At 44.4% G+C, this 20581-nt stretch overlaps 1 protein-coding gene across 3 annotated transcripts in view; it reads right to left on the bottom strand.

Moving 5' to 3' along the window:
- mta1 (metastasis associated 1) overlaps window positions 1-20581 on the bottom strand; it is a 36003-nt gene continuing 15422 nt past the window's right edge. The window contains exons 4-19 of one of the 3 annotated variants that reach the window (XM_069152718.1): window positions 15661-15711; window positions 14630-14756; window positions 13046-13109; window positions 12633-12750; window positions 11490-11592; window positions 10462-10561; window positions 9879-10067; window positions 8108-8182; window positions 7597-7655; window positions 6907-7256; window positions 5378-5529; window positions 5013-5202; window positions 4776-4865; window positions 4086-4241; window positions 1527-1676; window positions 1-693 (exon numbers count right to left, since the gene is read on the bottom strand). In XM_069152718.1, coding sequence (XP_069008819.1) covers window positions 1567-1676; window positions 4086-4241; window positions 4776-4865; window positions 5013-5202; window positions 5378-5529; window positions 6907-7256; window positions 7597-7655; window positions 8108-8182; window positions 9879-10067; window positions 10462-10561; window positions 11490-11592; window positions 12633-12750; window positions 13046-13109; window positions 14630-14756; window positions 15661-15711 — 1934 coding nt within the window. In that variant the 3' untranslated portion in view covers window positions 1-693; window positions 1527-1566. The remainder of the gene's footprint in view (window positions 694-1526; window positions 1677-4085; window positions 4242-4775; window positions 4866-5012; window positions 5203-5377; window positions 5530-6906; window positions 7257-7596; window positions 7656-8107; window positions 8183-9878; window positions 10068-10461; window positions 10562-11489; window positions 11593-12632; window positions 12751-13045; window positions 13110-14629; window positions 14757-15660; window positions 15712-20581) is intronic. The other 2 variants (XM_069152719.1, XM_069152720.1) reach the window with 2 other exon arrangements.

Below are 20581 nucleotides of genomic sequence, written 5' to 3'. Positions count from 1 at the left end.
GGGAATCAATTATCTTTTTTTAATTACATCTTCGAAGCATAGATGCATTACTTGTGAAAAAGGTAGAAAAAACACCAAGTCTTTCTCAATAAGTTAAACCTCTCTGGCCGAAGAGCGCGGGCCGGCTCACACAACAGAAAGTTTCCTGCAAAGCAATCGGATTCAAATGAAACGAAAGACAAGCTGAACTCGTGTCGCTGAAAATAAAAGTGCGCCTCCTTTTACGACTTTTAACTTGTTTATAAAAGAAAAACAAAACGCAAAACACAGAAGATGCAAAGTGGCTTACGTTTATGTTCCTTCCACCCTTTTCCACAGGGCTCTGCAAGCATTTTTCGTGAAACTTCTCAAGTTCCATCGTTTGATCGACAAACAATAAGCCGAGTTATAGTTGGTACAAAAAAAAAAAAAAAAAAAAAAAAAAAAAATTATAATAACAATAACAATAATTACAAAGACAGTAATAACGAGAAATGTAAGTAATAAACACAGTCCTGTACAGTCAGGCTCATCTTTTTGATTGACCACAGCCAAACTCATGGATTATGGATCGGTCTTCAGCAGCCTGACAGTCCCGCGCTGACTGAAGAAAGGTGGCCAATGCTGTCGTCTCCTTTCAGCTTCAACTTCCCCTCAGCTGCCCTCAGCTATGGTTTAGTGGAAAAAGCCTTTTCCATTTCATGTCCCCCTCTGCTGTTAAAAAAAAAAACACAAGAAAAAAAAGCTATCATCAACGAGACATTGACTGTATATAAAAGTGGACGGAGCTTCGGGGTCTGAAAAATGAGGCCGATGCGGAAGTGCCTTGAGCTGCGATACCACCGAGCGCCACTAGGGGCTGGCTTCAAAAAGCCCTCCAGCTCCGTAGACTCCCATTCAACGTCTCTCGTGAAATTTAAAGTCAATACACTTTTTCCACGAGTTATAATCCATCATTTATTAGAAAATAAGCTTCAAAAAGCGGGGGGGGGGGGGTGTCCGTTTGATTGACAGGCCTGTGGTGCAGTCTGGTTTCAGCTATCGGCGGGGCGGGACGTAAATATCGCCGGGGTTCCACTCAGATCGAGTCAGATCCGCTGCTCGTCCAAATATGGTCACTTCCGGCTCCAAACCGCTCCGATGGCGCCGGCCAAAATCCGAACTCGATCTTCATGACGGCCGTTCACAGACCAACGGGTGACATCACTGTCGATAACACTTAAATAACAGCTAATAGATGAGCTCTTTATTAGTTTGCGTGTTTTATCTCAACAATTTGAGGTTTGCCGAGATTTCATTTATTAACTATTTACTCTATTTTATTTAGACTTTGAGAAAATTGGATGACGCCACGGGTCCATCCGGTTACATGGGTGTAATGGATACACCACATTCCCATGATGCATCAGTGGCCATTTGACGTTTTGATAAGAGGTTCGATGTTTGGATAAATGACCACTAAGTGACGGAAGAGACAAATAAATTAAAAAAAAACAAAAAAAACAAAGATCATCTTGAGAGAAAGCCCGCCGTGCTGCATGTCTCACCTCACTGGGGTTCGCAGTAGAGGTCGTTCCCGCAGAGCGTTCAGTCCAGTTCGTGTACCTCATCCTGCATGGAGACCGAGGGCCGCCCGGTGTCACTCATCCGCTTGGCCATGATGTCCCACTGAGGAGCCAGGATTTTTGATTTGGTACCTACAGATCAAAAAAGAAAAAGAAAAAAAAGCATGAGAGATACTGAAGCAGAAATCACACAGACACTCTAGTCTGCAGTCAGTTCACTGCCACCAAACTAAAGGATAACTTTCTTCTGCCCCCTGGTGGCTTCATAAAGTACTCATTTCTTTAATAAATCTACAGAAAACAAAGACACGCATGTACAAACCTCATTCATTCATGTGTTTCGTCTCATTCTTTGATTACTTTGATCTTCCCACACTTTTTCCACAAAACAAATGCCATCAGACTTTCCTTCATTTTTTTTTTTATTTCATCCGAGCCCGTGAGATCTCATTATTCAAGCGATATGCGACGAACAGAAATGAATGCAGAATTTAGTTTTGAATCTTTCACTCAATTTTCTCAGTCGAAACGCGACCTGATTCAAAGACATATTTTTCGAATACACAGAGGAAGTTCGATGAGGTCTGTTGGTAACAACCCCAGCGTGCTTTGCTTCACCTGTGACCTTGACAAATAACAAAAAAAACACTAATTCAGAAAAAAAACTGACATCGATCCAAACACGGGGTGCAAAATGAAATTCAAATGCTCCACAGACACACTACAAACCCATCCACAGCCAAAAAGTGATTTATTTTTTGTTTGTTTGTTATTAAAACAACAGTCGCAGCACAAAAATGCACCTTAAAAACCTCAAATCACTCTTTTTATATTTACGAGTAGTAGTTTTTGTGAATTTAAACAAACACGACAAAACGCAGCACATTTTGAGAGAAACTCAAACGTGCAGTTCGCAACGAGTCGAGAACTTTCTTTCACCACCGGGGGGGGGCAACAAACACACCACCGACATATCATTATCGCCGGCGATATGGCGGACTTGTTAACGCGTAAACAGCCAGCAGATACAGAGCGGGATTATTCATCCTTCATTTGTTTCATGCGAGTCCAATATTCAGTCCAACATCTCAGCTTTTTTTTTTTTTTTTTTGGGTCTCTAAACAACATGTGAGGCAAATATCTGCCTCTTCAACGGCTACGTGCTCCAACTGTGTTCACCAGCTCGTCGCTGACCGTCTGTTCGCAGCCAGACGTGTCGCTCCGAGAGTGAGAGAGTGAACCAACACGAGCGGGACACCTGCACAATTCGCGGAAACTCGCTACGAAGCTGTGAGCGATACAAACCCTTTTCATGTTGGAAAAAAAAAAAAAAAAATTCATTAAAGCTGCTTTTACTTTCAGCGCCCGTCTGCAGAGTTGGTATAAAATATGGAGGAGGCTGGTATTGATAAAGATGATGTCAGAACGAAATAATGATGCCCACAGGAACCCTTTTCCTATCCGATAATTACCAGGAGACAAGTTACTAAGTCAGTAAATTGGTGGTGAAAATAATAAATAAATTTTTTTTTTTTTAAATAAAAAAATAAGAAACTAATCCCTAATCCTTGAGCCTGGCCGATTTCCAACCCAAATCTCCTCCTGGTGGTGTTATCCCAGCCGGGGCCTGAGGTGGGCTCACAGACCAGTGGAGATGCTCTCCCTCAGGATACACTTACCGAGCCCTCCTATTCCTCCTCCTCCTCCTCCTCCTCCTCCTCTCTGCTGTTACCATGACAACATAGACCGTAGCCTCCAGCTAGAGCAGCAAGGCCGATCCGATCCCCCTCGCAATCTCTCTCTCTTCTCTCTCTGGCATACTCGCGCTCTCTTGATCTCCCAGTCTGTCTCTACCCCTCTCTCGTTTCACAGGGGAGAGGGAAAGTGGGACATAACCCAAAAAAATAAGAGCCCCGCACCAACTCCTAACCCCGTCGGCAGTGGATCTTAACCGCGCGCCGTAGCCATCGAGTGGAGCTCAGATGTGCCTTTATATTCCCCTTAAATATTCAAGAAATCTCTGCTAAATAATGTTTAGCAGAGATATTAAAGTTTCAACATCTATGCATAATGTAGCGCACCTCAGTGTGGGTTCATACATTTCAAAAATCGTTAAAGTCGTGCGGCAACCATTTCAAAAAGGTAATAGAAAATAGCTCATGAAATAAGTACTGTTCAACTTGAATATTTCAAAAACACGAGAAGGAGGATCTTATTGGTCCAAGGTGCACACAAACAAACTACCACGAGGGGAAATCACATCTCTCGTTAAAAAAATAATCAGTAAATCGACGAGGTGATCATCATTTGCATTGTTCAGTGTATTTAAAAATAAATAAATAAATAAATAAATAAAATTTTTTACATCTGTTATGTTCATTTTCACATTAATTAGAATAACGATATAAGATATTGACTCCCAGAAAGCTGAATAATAATGATGCAAAAAAAGCTCCGGAGAAGAAGTTCAGTGAAAGTGGAGTAGAAGCTCAGAAAGGAAGACACGGGGACTGGAAACGTGTCCAAGTCGGTCTCGCTCACCATCCAGTCCGTTGTGCTGTTCATAGGTGCGTTTGCCCAGGATGGTGGGGGAGCCATTGTTGAGGATGGGAGAGGACTTTATGGGCGTCAGGCTGCCCGTCGAGATGGACGCTCCGCGAATCGGGGGGTCGGGCTTGGATGGACGGGGATGTGCTTCTGAAACGTGAACGGAGACGGACGGAAAAAAAGCGAGAGAGAGAGGCAAAGTAGAGAGAGAGACAAAAAAAAAAAGGCGTCTTTATTAAGTCTTCATAAGCGACGCGTTACTTAAAACTACCGAGATGGAACAAGAGGTCAGATTAATGCCACCGCCGTAGCACATTGACCAAATGTGTGACTTCGAGATAATTTCCTTTCACAATGATTTTACTTTATGAAAACGAACGCCATTTTTTTCAAGATTCTCTTGGATGGTCTGGACCCACAAATGTGTCTGCAAATTACAAGCAATAAACAAAACTGGAAAAAGATTCCCTCTTCAAGCTGTTTTTGGAAAACTGTCCGCAGGTCTTTTTACACTACCGTACATATTTCAGTAAGGTTTCACCCTCTCTGCAAAACAAAAAGTAGACTATTTCCCCTCAAAACTAACGCGTGTCCATTTTAAGCAACGAGAGTCACGGCAGAAGCGACCGAGTGACTGCAGACGTGAGCTCGGTTCCTGACGCTGGGGGACGGTCTTCTTCTTACCTAAATACCGAACCACAGACTCCAGAGGTTTACGTTCCACAGGCTTCAATGGCGAAGGCTTGTTTGGCCCATCTGGTAACCGCAGGGCGCCTGAAGAAATTCGGTGACCGAATACAGTCACGAATGATGTAATGGGTGGGGAAAGAAAAAAAAAAAAAAAGTTTTTTGTTTTTGTTTTTCTTTTAAACACAAAATGTCAAAAATCCAATATATGTACAAGTTCAATGTAGTCCTTACATTCTGCTTTGATGGCTGCTGTGTTGACGGGGAGGTAGGGGTGCCGGGCCAGATACCGAGGCCGGATGATGTCCTGGCAGATGCGGCGGGCCATCCGCGTCAGGCCGGTGGTCTGCAGGTAGAAAGCCTGTCGGGTCTTCACGGCGAACTTGGGGCTGCCGCTGTGCCGCATGGGCAGACCGTGGGGGCTCTGGGGGGAGAGGGGGGGGGGAGAAGGGGGGGGATGGACGACGAGTAAAAACATGAGCTATTCCTTTAAGGCTAGGGTCAAGCTATAGGCGGACAGGAAGGCTGTTGTTTGGGGATTCCAGAATAAGTAAACTCAATGTTCAGTGAAGTGTGTGTGTGTGTGTGAGAGCTCCCACCATGTTGTTGCGGTTGGGTCCAGGCCTCTCGCCGTCCAGTCTTGTGGGCATCTTCAGCCCTCCGTACTTCTTCCAGTAGGTCCAGCACGAAGCGCACAGGCGACACTGCATGTTGGGAGGTCCCCACGAGTACCACTGGTAGGAGCTGCTGGCTACATACACACACACACACACACACACATACACACGGGGGGTGAGGGAGAGAGAGGGAGAGAAAGTGAGTGTCGTGTGGCAGAGTAATAAACACGCATAATATTAAGGACATGAATGCATCCGAGAAAATCCTCCATCAGTGAATTCAGTGGAGCCACTAAAATGATTCAAACAATCCTCTGGCACGTGAAGCCGTCTTCTCTTCTCCCCATTAGGTAAATACAAAATCAAATGCGTGCCAAATAAAGAGAGTATGGAGGGCATCTGTGCCCCTTAAATAATCTGTGTTCGAACGAAAATGTGCAAACAGATAAGGAAGATGCCGCTCCGAAGATTTTGTTCGGCAGTTGGAAAATTCAGTTGAATGTTAGCTTGATATTAGATCAGTGAAACTGGTGCAAAATGATGCTGTAATCATGCACACTGAATCACAAGCTGTATCGATCTACTGCGATGGTTTTATTCTTGTGTTTGTAACTGATGATGTAAACCAGCTGTTAGTCGTCCACATTGAGCTGGCGAAAGTAAATAAACACTCGAAACCTTCGATTTTCTTCTCAAAATCCACCAAAAGTTTCCAAAATCAAAGGAACGCCTCGTCGTCTGTACTTTTCTCTGACATGTTAAATGTTATTACAGCCCATAATACAGCACGACTGTTGTCATTAATCGCGGCCGGTATTGCCGCCGATTTCCCAAATCGATTCAATTCCGATTCGCGAGCTCTCAATTCGATATCAGTTCGGGATAGTGTGTCGGGACATTCAAGTTACGATACCACTTTAGTTTTGACGTGAAACAGAATCTCAGGGAACTCTCGAACATGGCGCATAATAAAAAAAACATATCAACATTAAGAATGGACCTCAAAGCAGTTACATTCATGCACCTTTTTTTTTTTTTTTCAACAGCAACAACTCTTCCTTTCTGGTATAAACCCCGCCCACTGATATAACACACGTACTCCTATTATTGGCTATAAAAGGGCGTCAATCATAGCCCACGTGACTTCTGACTCTGGTACGTTATGTGGCTAAAAGATCGGTCTCTGGATTTATGAATTACTCGAGTGAAGATCAATTTGAATCAGAATTTTTTTTTTTTTTTAAATTTTAAAACCCAGCCTGACTCATTAGGCCGTATCTATGTTAGTTGTTCCGTCTAGTGAATCTATAGGATCTTACGTTGCACCCGTCAGCAAGACGAGGCTCGTATATTAACAGACGGACGTGTAAATCGGTTCTCTTAAGGTTCAGCTTTCATTATTCTAAATCCATCACGAGCAGTTTAACAGGATTTAGTGAAATCTTCACTTATGAATTCTACTTTCAGGAAAACAAAGTCACAGAGCAGTGTTACACGAGTGAATGACTTACTGTAGCAGCTTTCACAGGCTCTGCCCAGGCCGGGGGTCGGCACCGAGCCTGGAGCCCCGGGGACACCGGGCACCCCTGGGACCCCTGGGACCCCTGGAATCCCTGGGACCCCAGGAACCCCAGGAACCCCTGGGACCCCTGGCCCTGGGACCCCTGGGATCCCTGGGATCCCTGCGACCCCTGGAACTCCTGGAACTCCTGGGACCCCTGGAACCCCTGGGACCCCTGGGACCCCTTGGACCCCTGCTCCTGCTGCTCCCACTGATCCCACAGCTCCCACTGGGCCCGCTGCTCCATTCACCAGAGCTGGCTTTACATTGTTACTCAGCTGGTTGGGGTTTGGTTTGTTACTGGAAGGGCACACGAACAGAGACGGGGTCAGACCAGGAAAGATAAGACAGGCTCACTCAGTGTGCGCTCGCTAAGAGAATAGATAACATTCATCAGGCTGCCAGAGACAGCAGTTATACTGATACTGGGAGAGCTATCACGAATACTAAAACAGTGACGCGAGAGCTTTTTCTTCATAAACAGCAGTAAATGTCTCAATTTACGATATCGGCGACGTGGCCGCGACCTTCTCAGCAACATGCAATCGTTTGATATTTCAGAAGAAGTACATAAAAGCCAATGAATTTAACACAATTACTTCACATTAAAAAAAAAAAAAAAAAACACGTCTGTACTCACTAGTTTGGGATGTAGACCTGCTTCAACTTGCTTTCTGCCTCGGCTGCTTTTAATCGTTTCTGGAGCAGAGACAGAGAGACGGGGATGTGATTGGACTCGGTTCCTTCCCGACCCTCAAACGAGCTCAGTGTGAAACGGTACGAATGCGAAGTTCAACGGGTTTCAGTTCAGAAGCCCACACGGATCTCGGTTCAGGATCGTAGTTAAATATGGTTTTTTTAAGATTAATTATTTCGAATGTTTTGACAAAAAAGTTCTTCAAACTGACATCAACAAAATTCTATGAAAAGGGGAAGAAAGCCAAACGAGAGGCCTGAAATGGGGTCATCACGGAGCAGAAAAGCTCGAGACACTCGACAGTAAATTGTAAATCAATGAAGATAAATAATACTCCTTATTTATTAGATTTAAAAAAAAAAAAATCACATGCAAATAACAAATAAATCAATTTGTGACTGTAATTGGGCGACAAAAGAAGTAAATTAATGAGGATAAAACAGGAAGTTGTTACCTGCTGTACATATCTATCTGTGGTCTTCCACATGTAGTAATACTCAATAATACTCGTCAGGGACTTCCAGGGCAGCTGCAGAGGAAGAGAAAAAATAGAATCATTATCATTTTAGTATAAGGGTTATTAAAAGGTTTTTGACTGACAGACTGTCGGTCTCGATCACCAGACTGGCGAAGAAAATCTTGATGAAGAAAGAGGAGATAAATTTAGATTCAAAAGAACAAGTATTTGCAGCCAATTTTAATATTTGATTGATGGTTTTAATCAGTGGTGAAAAAAAAAAAAGGTTCCACGATCTCACACGGAGCGATTTGCTGCTTCTCTCTGTTGTGCGGGACATAATTTACACAGAGTAATCGATAGTGAAAATAATTGTTGAGTCGCGGCTCTACATGAAATGTTTTCACACATTCTTCCCGCCTTGTAGCGTTGCGTTTCAGCAGGAACACTTTCAGCGCAGCAGCTACGGAGGACTTTTTCCACGACCCGAGCAGGACGCATCACTCCGAACAGAAAACGTAAATATATTGACTTAAGCTCCCTGTGAGAAGTCAGAAAGGAAAATGAGCTGTCAAGCAGAGGCCCCACCCATAATGGTGGTGGAGTCGTTTGTTTGAGGGAAGGGAAAAAAAAAAAAAAAAGAGAGAAGGCCTGAGTGGAAACGAGACCGAGCGGCACTGACGGCAACCGGCCACCAGGTGGTGGAGTGATGCTCACGGCGAGAGCTCATGATGTGAAGTCCATTCTTCTCAGGCTGAAAGCACACAGGGAGGGGTGGGGGGAGTGAGAGAGAAAGAGAGAGAGCAACAGGGGGAGAGAGAGTGGGTGAGTGAGAGAGAGAGAGAGTGAGTGAGTGAGAGAGAAAGAGAGAGAGAGGCGGCGTTCTCCCGGCTTTTAACCAACACTCGGTACTTCTCTGAACCGCTCGGAGGGCCGAACGGCCACGGAGCGTTGCAGACGACGGTTTCCCTCTTCACCATGAAATGAAGCCGGCTTCCGGTTTTTACGAGACCGCGCTTCCGAAGTCGTGTGAAAAGCTCAATCGGTGGAGTGAAATCCAAATGTCCGGCGCAGACGTTCGGCTCCGTTTCTTCGGTTTCCGCGCTCAGAAGGAGCGAAAACAGACCGAACACATCTCTAAATTCCATTTTGTGCATCCGACGTTCTCATTGTGTCTTCCTTTCATAACAGGACACTGTTGGATTAAGCCAAAACGCCTTTGAAAATATATTTTGTGAGACCCACCGGAAACAGGGATATGGTGCGCAAAATAGAGCGCCAACATCTATCAAGTTAAAGGAACAGTTCAACGTCAGGAAATATTCACCTTCGTAATGACATCGATGACCCCTGGTGCGAAGAAACCCAGAGTTCTGTTTCTCCATATTTTTCTCAACTCATCTGGCCTGATGATCATGATCACCTTAAGTCACAACTAAATAATTAATAGCCAGTTCTCAAATTAGATTTTTTTTTTAATGGCTTCTAAGATATTATGAAGCAAATTCCTTGAATTAGCCCCCCCGGTGTAATGTGTACTCTTTTAGAAACACACCTATCAGCACCTCTAATGTGTAAAAAAAAAACAACAAAAAAAAACACCCATTCCTTGCAACTTTGTAAAATCCTCATCACGAGGTTACCAGGCAACCGAACCGAACAAACAGATACGGAGAGCGTCATTTACTTCTCATCTATTCTTCTGGCAAGAAAGCAAAACAGGCATCTTTCTGAAAACGTTGAACCTCCTCATTGTTCCGCCACTCACAAAATCCTGCTGGATGTCGGTGAAGTCTTTGCCGTATTTCTCCAGCGCCTCCTCGAACAGGTTGGCCTCGGAGGCGCTCCACTCCTCCATCTCGTCCCTGCAGAGGACGGGCCCGCCCTGAGGCACCAGCGCTGCGATGGCTCGAGTCATGTCGTAGCCTGTAGCGTGGAGGGTGTCCATCGCGTGAAACTGAGCACCAGAAAGAAAACCGTATTAGTTGGAACCAATTATGCTGTTAATTTAAGCGATATTCAGCGGACGAGTTCGGACGAGAATGAAGATTATTTTCTTTCTTTTTTTTTTTTTTTTTTTGGTGTTTAGACGCAGCCTTTTGCGCGAGGCTTTAAGCTGTGTTTGTGTGTGTGTGTGTGTGTGTGTGTGTGTGTGTGTGCTGCTAGAAGGCCTTTCTCATCTATGTTTTATATATGAGGATAAGATCTAGGGCAGAATAGACCCGCTCCAGGCTTCTGGGGGCCAAGTGCTTGTTGAGGATAACCAGACGGAGGCCCGAACAATCATTAACAGACTCACAAACATACACACATAAACCCCCCCCCACACACACACACACATAATATCTCACCAAGGTGATGTCTCTGGAGGCTGCGGCGGCGCTCATATGGAGGCTGGGCTGCCGGACAGAACTGCTGCAGTCCAAAGCTCTGGCGAACGTCCCTACGGACCTACGGGACAAGGACACGACGTGAGGGATGTGTGAAAAAAAAAAAAAAAAAAAAAAAAAAATACACACACAAAGAGACAGAAAACAAACTCGGGGAGTTTGGTGTTTGACACGCGGTCGTTCCACCGGAGGTTATTTTATGCCGAATAAAAACTGAAAGCTAAATCAGCAAAAGTCGTCACTTCGGTGTTTCCTGATTGAATATTCAATTAGGTTGAGAGGCCAAGCAAATAATAAACCTCAGGCAAATTAGCACTGAACAGGCTAAAACTGCTAAGCAACCACATCTGGCTCCAAAAACAGCAGGCGTTACAAGAAGTTTGATGCACTTTAACAGGAAGACTTCCGCTGAAGCCACATATTCGCTCTCCCGCTGAGAAGATCGATACCGCTGTAATTAATCTTTATTAAATATGAAGCCATTTAACCTAGCTTAGCATAATGGGTGTAATTGTGTTCATATTGCCTCTAAATGAGTTTTCAGAAACTTTATACTTCCTGTTGCGACTGTACAAACTCCTGCTCACTGTGCCTTCATGTACATCTGACTATATCTGTACTCCTTTTAAGTGCATGCATCTTTTGCCACAATTGACTGTGTTCAAACAAACTAAACCAAGTCTCGTCCTTCACCGTGAGGTTAAACATGAGATCATAACTCGAGGAAGTCTCTGATTAGATCAAACTTAAATGATGCACTTTGTTCATCTGGGATTTATTTGTTAACCACGAACCAAGCCAAGCTTGTGGTTTCCCTGTTTTCAATCTTATTGCTCAGCTAAGCTAACTGCGTTTTAGCTAAAAGGTTCAATCTTCCCAACTAACTCTTTAAAAGTGCATTTCCCAAAAGGTGGAATGATTCATTCGATGCAGATTTTTTTTTTGTTTTACTTTTGAATTATTTTTTTTGCTGGTCCATGTTAACTTACCGAGCTACAACTAAAAACTGGTCGATCTGTTTCTCCGTCAACGAGCTGTTGGGGTCCCAGATCTTCTCCTCTAGTTTCTCCAGGTCTCTGCCGTCTTCCTCTCCTGAAGACACACAGATACAGATAACTCTCCGATGCTGTCCGGGACCGCCACGGCTCCCTCGCGTACAACGAGAGTTTCTAAAAACCACAATCGAATGAGGATTCTTGTCCCGATTTTCCTTTTTTAAAATTAGTGCTTTGTGTGAAGCTTTAATGAATCCCAGAGTCGGAGACGCTGCCAGCCCGGTTACCAACCAGCCAACCCGCCTGAGCTTCGAACACATGTAGAAGAATTTCATTAACATGGGTTTAATTAGAGAGCTTAGTGTCCCATGGTGCGTTAATTGCAATTCCAGAGGTTTTCCCACCTGTTAAGAATAAAACTATGGCAAAACACAGAAACCTCAATCTGGCAGAAAAGAAGTCGCATTTGAAAACAATTGTCTGCACAAACTTCTGGCACAAAATGTCTAGAAAATATACTTCAGACTGTTAAAAAAAACAAAAATGTATGGATTTCAATATTATAAACAATTGCAAAAGTCAAAAAATGTTGACACGGTGTGAAATAAAATGACATTTCTGTTAGGAAATAGATAGGAAATGAAAGTGAAATGTGTTATGAACATGACTGTAAAGCAGTCATCTTCTCTGCAGGTGACTGGAATATCATCACTTCTGCAGCACGCAAAGAATAATCTGTTATCTTAAATGCTCTGATTATGTATAATCATGCTGCCCCACTGAGGTTGCTATGGAAACCTTAGTTGTTGTCTTTTAATTTGTTAAAAAATACAAAAAAAATACAAAAAAATAAAAATGGGTTAAATGGTTGCTTTGGGGCAGGAAAGTCTGGAAAGTTCATGAAATGTCTCTGAGATTTGAGCAGTTACGAAAACATGAAATATTGAACAGTATGGTTCACGCTGCCTCGCGAATGCAGAAATATTGCTCAGAAATAATCAGCACACAGCAGTGTAAAAAAAAAAAGAAGAAGAAGAAAAGTCCCCTGCAGGAAAACAGTAATGTGTCTCTCTGCGAATAAGTTCTTCGAGAAAAACGGTGTCAATTAAAACCGGCCGAGATTTAAGTACAACGTACCTTCGTTCAGGAGGTCGGTGATGTCGGCCTGGTACTTGTTCCCAACGCGGATCTCCCCCTTATCGGCCAGCAGGGTCTTTTGCTGAGGGTCGTACACCAGCGAGTAGAAGAAGGCATCCTGGGAAATATAAATGGCAGGAAGGTGTGAGGATGGAAATGAAAGGAACAGGAAGCGAGATGGGCAAGCGGAGAGGCGAGTGTATCTGTACGTGTGTGTGTGCGTTTCCCCTCTACAAGTCTCTTGTCTCCTCATTACTGTACGTGAAAAGAACATTCTGGGTCAACACGTTGAATAATTCATCTGGAAACAGGAATCTTTAAACTCATAAGACTCCTCTCACACACACAAACACACACAGTTTAAGAGACCCCATCATGCGACTGGGCCCCAAGTACCTGGTTTGTACACGTACCTCTCTCTCCAAGTAGGACTTCAGGGCTTCTGTCTCATTCAGCAGCGTCACGCAGCATTTTCCTCTGGAGCCGGGATCACAGGATGCGAGAGGAGGAGGCGAGGAAGGAGAGGAGGCGAGGAAGGAGAGGGCCGAAGGAAGGGAGGACCGAAGACGGGTAAAGAGGGAGAAGACGGAGAGGCGAGAAAGAGCGGATGTTTAACATGTGAAACACAGAAAAGGCAGACGGGACTTAAAAGTCCAGGGGATAACTGGTTACATAAGTGTGAGATGAAAGCAGCTCGCCTGGCCCGAACTCCTCTGCAGGAGAAACAAGGAGATATTTTCTGCGCGATGCAGCTCAGAATCTCCGGTGATGATATTGATTTAGTTCCAGTTGCTTGTTACTTCGACGAATCCCCGTCCGGTGTATCGACACGGACGCAGCTCGTCTCCGCTGTCTGAAATTCAGATTATTTACCGGCTAATTAGTCATACCTCTCCTGCTTGAAGCGAACGCGGTTTTGGCGCGGGCGATAAACGCGGACGCCCCCCGTAACCTCGCCCGCACGCCGGTGTTAAAGTTGGAAAACTTAATCAAGCTCGAAGTCGCTCTAAACAAACCGCTCATCAGAGTGCTTTTTTTTGTTGTTGTTGTTGTTGTTGTTTTTTTTCTTTCTTTAATCGAAGCAGATGTCGCTTCGCTCTTCCCGCGACTCTTCAGAAATGTCAAGTAATAATGTGGTAATGATTAGGTGGGTTTGCCTGGAGCTTACTGATGAGCGAAGGGCAGGTCTATACGTAGAGACGGCTTTCAGGTGACATTTAGTGCTCAGCGTGCACGCTGCATACGAGTGGATTATTTTGTGCCTGCGTTATTTAGATTCAACCGTCTTAACATCTCGCAGTCATCGCGGCAATCAATAAAACGGTCACGTCGTCGTCGCTCACCAAATGATTCTTTTCTTTTTTTTTTTTTTTACGGCCACGTACACAGAAGGTCATATTATTTACTGACTGATGATCCAAACCCAACATTTCCAGCCATCACCAAATCCTATTCAAAGCAAAACTTGGGGAAAGCGTTTTATTCTGAAAGTCTTCGCAGGAAACACAATGGATTTGTCCCTTTGGTTGGCTGCAAATATGAACCCAAAACAAGTCGACTAAACATGACGTGCAGTAAATTTTTGCCATTTTATTTATTTATTAATTTTTGTTAATCAGCAGATCTGAAATCATAAGTTTATATTTCATCTTAAAAGACAGAAATTCGAACTTCTTTTTAAAACGAGCGCCGCTACAATACAATCGGTCTTCTTTTGACTTCCCTCGAAAACTCCATCAGAAATATTCTTTTTGTTTTGAGAAAATTGGGATTTTTTTTTTTTGGGGGGGGGACCCAACTGAGACCCCAAAAGACTCGTTAAGGTGAAAACAGTCGGCGAAGGCGGCTTCATTCCCAGCTCGATACGGGTGTTTGAAATCCAAACGGTTCCTTAAAAAGTTACAAAAGGGAAAGTCCCGCAAAAAAGAAAGAGAAAGCTTCAAATCAAAAGTGAGACTTGACGGAGTGGAAAGAGATGACGTGGCGCTGCGGTGTACCTGATGTGTGTGGCTGGTAAGGACTCCAGCTGGCGGGACAGGAACAGCTCTCTGTGCCGCAGCTGGTGTTTCTGTTTCTCGGGGAGATCCGCCATCTCCGGATTCTCCATCTCTTCCTCCAGCTCTCCTAGGTAGAGAGAGGGGGCCGGGGGTCAAAGGTCAACCACATGCTCATCAGATGAGGCGGAACAATGGCGTCCACAGGGGGGGAGGGGGGGGGGGGGAGACACCGTAAATGTATGTGCTGCAGCCTCGCGTGCGCGCGCACACACACACACGCACGCACACACACACACACACACACACTAAGCGGGACATACAACACAAGGATGCACACTTGATGAGGCGGAACAATGAAGTCCCGAGGGAGAGAGCGAGTTGTGTACATGCATACAAGAGTATTGTATATTCGAAAATGAAAGAAAATAAAAAAACAAATCTCACCGATTTTCTCTACCCGAGAGATGTAAAAGGTTTTCACTTCTACCCAGACAAACCCTGTTTCACATTCCTCTTTGTTTAATTAGGATTTTCCATCCTTTTAAAGTCCTCCCACTGTGTTTTCATTTCTGCGTTATCTGTCGTATCTTAAGCATAAAAACAACAATAAGAAGCTTAATGGGAGGTAAAAAAATAAAAAAAAACATCAGCGGAGAGTTTATTATTTGATGTTATTACACACACACACACACATAAAAAGAAAAACACCCAGTAGGCGACTCCACGATAAAGGTTTTGGAAAACTCACTGGTTTCAAATTTCATTCGTAAATGAAAAATATACAAAAATGTAACAACTTCTCACAGCAGAGTTTATTCCTTGCGAAGTCTCGACAACCGTCGTCATGCGGAGAACTTCTAAATAACAAACCTGGCTGTCAAAAGTTTGAGCTACTTTCTTCTAACTGTTCAGCGTATTATCAAAAAAGCAGGAGTGACGCAGCTTTTAGAAAGACAGGTTGGGCTTTTTTTTTTTAATTTTCTTTACACGTTTTTTTTTTTTTAAACTGAGGACAACAAAACTATATTCACCTTCATCGACACGCGTTGGTGGCAGAAATCTCAGAGACGGTCTCCTAAATACTTGTGAAAAGTGTACAAAGATCACATTAAAAAGGTGATGAACCTCGTGTTTAGGATTAAAAGATTGGGGATGGAAAACAGGGAAAAATGCAGAGGACATGTCATAAAAAAAATAAAAAAAATAAAAAAAGAATATGTGGGTTGCTGTGATTTGGGACTGCATGTTCATAGAGATGGGGGATTCAAGAAAGTCACGTTTGAAAAGAAAAAGGTCAAAAATAAGCAGTCAGCTTATGTCCTCATTTTTAAGTCCTAGTATGGATAAGGTGCTCGAGTCTCCGTTTCCAATTACACAACCAGCGAGATCGTTTCATTTGTCAGGCTGAATACTACTCGTGCTGTAACGATAACACACCACCAGTCTTATTTTCTCAGACTTGACAAAACTCCTCCGGCACCGCAGCGGACGTTATACAACCGTCTTCCCGGGCTGAGTCGGACATCGATCGGCTGGTAAACTGACCTTTGTGTGCAAAACTTGGGGAGTTTGGATTTAGTCGCGTGTTGGGATTGAGCTAATTTCTCTCCAGTCGGAGGCTGAGATTCTGCCTGCTACTTTAGATATGAAGAATCACTGCACCGGACACACACACACACACACACACACACACACACAGAGTTTACGTCTAGAAAAAGGCATCAGGTGGAAAACGGCGCAGGAGAAAAAGGTCCGAGGATGAAGCGGACAGAGCGACTGTTGAAGGGGATGTCTGTCTGTCTGTCTGTAGCGGGTCATGTGACTGAGTCATTGTTTAAGAATAGATTTAGCTGCAACGTCTCCACCGCAAAGTCCTCTCCTCATCCGCGGATGAGCGGAGGAAGCCGAACGTCGGAGAGTCGGGGGACGACGAGGAAGGAGGAGAAGGCGAGACGGACGGGGGAAAAGAGAAAAGATGAAACGGCCGGGAAGAAGAAGGAACAAGGACAGCGTGACAAGAAGTGAGACAAGAGAGACAAGAGAGACGTGAAGACGACGAGAAGGTGAGGGAGAAGGGGAGTGATGGAGAAATCAGCAGGGAGAGCGGGGGAGAGAGAGAGAGAGAGAGAGAGACAAAGACAGGAGGAGAGGGCGAGAGAGAGAGAGAGAGAGAGAGAGAGAGAGAGGGCAAGAGAAAGAGAATGAGGAAGGAGGCCGGCGAGAGAGCAGACGTGAAAACGCAGAGCGAGAGCGAGAGAGAGGAAGGAGGCCGGCAAGAGAGCAGAAGTGAAAACGCAGAGCGAGAGCGAGAGAGAGAGCACAGTCAGTACGTGCTCCAATTCATTTGGAGTTTCATTAGAGGAAGCGAGAGAGAACGAGGGAGACGGGGAGCAGAACAAAAGCAATCAAGGGATTTTCAGGAGAAGAGATGTGTGGCCAAAATCAATAAGTACTCCTTCACTCGCTCACTCTGCCCAACGCTCAGCACCCCAGCAGACACACTATCGATGCCCGGGCCGACCAGCACAAAGACACACACACACACACACACACACACACACCATGGACCTCACTCCATCTTCTTCCATGTGAAAGGAGCAAAATATGAACCGAGATCCACACAAAAGACTCAATAAGCTAAATATATATATATATATATATATATATATATATAACTTGGACCTCTGAATGACCATATAAGGGAGGTGTTCTTCAATTGAAGCATAAATGGAAGTTAACAGGGTGTTATTTTAACGCCATCATCAAGGAGACGAAAAGATGCAATCAAGATGTAGATAAGATTCAGTCGCTCTTTTGTCAACTCACAAAAAAAGAAAAAGAAAGAAGAACGGTTCCGTTAGAAGCTAAAAAACCTAAATGAGTTGTTTTTTTTAACACATCAGGGTGGATCAATACGTTCCGGGACCGCTGCCGGTGCACAGAGAGTAACTTGATCACGATCAGTTCCTGAGTTACACACGTTTTTTTTTTTTTGTGAACAATGTTCGTATCTATTGCGCAACTGTATATTGTGAAAACAGGATTCACTGCTTTATGTTTTGTTTTTTTGATGACGCTTTTTGGCCCCTCAAAAGGGGTTTTTTTTGGAGAAATTTTTTTTTCCTCATGTTGCACAGATTGCAAAACTCTCTGAGGCCCGAGAATGATTCGGGATTTTGTGCCATAATGTGGCATCATTATTTATTATTCTACATTATAAATAATATCGACTTGACTTCAGAGCCGAGTCTCAGTATGCTGGTTGTGAGCGCTTGAACAACTCTCTCTCACACACACACACACACACACACACACACACACACACACACACACACACACACACACACACACACACACACAGAGAGTCCGCACACATGCACCTTGGCAGGATTATGTAGTGGTCCATCAGCGGGCTGGCCCTTCCAGCTGCCCCCTGGCTGTGAGTCCTTGAGCAGCAACTTAACCCCCCTCCCTCCTCCTCCTCCTGCCCCCTCCTCCTCCACCTCAGTCCTTCTCCTCTCCTCCTCCGAGCCAATCTCCTGGCAGCGCACCCGCACCATACTCTCGACAAATTGCCTCTCCATCTCACCTGTCCCGGCCAATTATCAATTATTGATGAATGGGTCGCCTTACTGGGTTGAGAGACGGCGAGCGGGTGGGTGGGGTGGGGGAGGGTAAGGGAGAGAGGAGGGAGCAGGCCCGAGGGCGAGGGGAGGAGGTGAGGAGAGCGCAGCAGACTGTTGTTACCTTAACAAACTGACTACACCTCTGTGATGCGGCGCGTGTTTCCGCGGTGGCGGGAGGCGTAGACGGAAGCAGACAGAGAGCGTCGCGCTTCTTCTCAAATATCAGCCGTCTGAAGGATAAAGGACAGTTTACTCACGACTACTAAACCTGTCGATGGAAAATCAATACTGCGAAGTGAAACTCTACATTACAGTGAAGCGAGGGGATTTTCTGAACTCGCCCCCACCGCTCGGCGACTTTATAAGCGCAACCCGCTTTTTAACTAAAATGCGAAATAAATCTTCAGATCTGGCAGCCAGTCGTGAAAGAGTTCAACAACAAAAAAACAAAAACAAAAAAAATCCATTTGAAAAGTCTTTCCACCTCATTCGATTGTCAACATATTTTGGGGTTTTTGTTTGTTTCATTCGCAACACATTCCAAACAGGAGTAAGAACAAGAAAAGCAGTCAGTAGAAAACAAAACAAGACACCGTGGTGCCGGAGTGCTGATCTTTTTTTTTTTTTGTGTCAGTTGCATTATGGGTACAATGGGACTCCAGCTCCGGTCTGCAGTCGCTGGAGTTTCTTTTCTTTCTTTCTTTTTCTTTTTTTTTTTTTTTGGTTGTGCAGCCACAGAGTCACCCTGCAGGGTGCTCAGTTGTTGGAGAAGACAACGTTTCATGCCTGGATGCACAGCTCCGTGAGGAAAGTGTACGACGGGAAGTGCAACAAGTAGTCCCACGGTAAAATAAGTCCCCTGTATCGAGCGGACATATCTGGGAATTCAAGTCCATGGAACTAATGAGAGGTGGGAGAAGCAGCCGCCTCGTGTATTTCTGTGTTAGCAGAATCGCGCTGTGTGGTTTGACTGAGTTCGTAGCTTTTATTTTGCTCTTTAAGTTTGTGCAATTAATCAGAAAAGCCTCTATAGTCTCAAAATAAATCATCACGGTTGACTAAAAGATTCCGTGACTGAAATGAGTACACTTCCATCCCATAATATACAAGCTACACGTTCGTGTGAGCAGAGGATGTGACATCCGAGTGAGCTTTGCTCCACACAGGTGAATTATTGGAGTCACATAAAAGTTATAGGCCTTTTATATGATTCAATTCAGATCCTTCACTCGAAACCGTCAGGGAAGCACCTGATGTTTGTAAGTCATGTGTCTTCTATGTCACGTTAACAAGAAACAAAGACACGTCCAGGTCATGTGCACACATTACAACAGTGCATGTTCACATGTTTACATACGCATGTGAAGTTGTGAACTTGACATCATCTGATTTCTCCTACTGATCTAGTTTCTTCAGTGTGTTTAAACACAGACAAGGTCATTCAAAAACAATTCAAGTTACATTTACAAAAATAAATATTATATATATATTAAAAAAAAAATATATAAAAAAACTGCAGCACTTAGCATAATTTTCTCTTACAGCTCGCAGAGATACTGTTGGCATCAATTTACCCTTCCTCCCCCTGACAAACAGTACACCTAATCATATATTTATAAAACAAGAATGAATACAATTCTTGTGTCATGTTCTTGTCTACTACAACGTGAAAATTTATGCTTCATAACGGGGGACGACGATGTGTCAAAACAAGGCGAGGACGCTGCCTTCACTCCCTCCATCGCAGCCGATAAGGTTTCCTGATGCTCCACAGTCTGGGATGCAAAGAGACAAATGTATCCTGTCGCTGTGGCACATAAAACGTAGCACATAAAAAACACATCATGCCTTTGTCAAAACGGCGAGCCGGTACCGGCAGGTTGAGTGGGTCGTTTCCACGTGGGGACGCTGCTGCGAACGTATTCACTTTATAGTAGAACAGCATCCAACGGAGCACAAGAGAGATGTGACGAGACGTTTACGACCCTCCCTGTAAGCCTCAAAGACACCGGTAGCTAAAACACACAACCGGCTCCAACTTCAGCCAAACTGGGTCGACTTTAACGCGTCGATTCACTGGCAACGTTGTTGTCTATTGTTTTATGGGAGCGAAGAGCCACAATCTCAAAATGTAGAAAAAAAAACAAAAAAACAAGTTTGAGTCATGGCAAATTCAAATGTCTGACAAGGAAGGGCCGGGGAGGTAAGATGCCAAGTCCGCCGCAGAAGCTGACCACTCAGGAGCCTGCTTCGCTCACAGGGGAGGGGCTTAATGCTCGGGGGTTGGAGGCCCCATTGAGGGAGTGCTCAGAATCTTTGCAAGCAA

Source organism: Embiotoca jacksoni, unplaced genomic scaffold, assembly GCF_022577435.1.
Source record: "Embiotoca jacksoni isolate LCO1_2020_lvr unplaced genomic scaffold, fEmbJac1.0.p SCAF_18, whole genome shotgun sequence".
NCBI classification, from domain to species: Eukaryota; Metazoa; Chordata; class Actinopteri; family Embiotocidae; genus Embiotoca; species Embiotoca jacksoni.
This window is presented reverse-complemented; position numbering and strand designations above follow the sequence as displayed.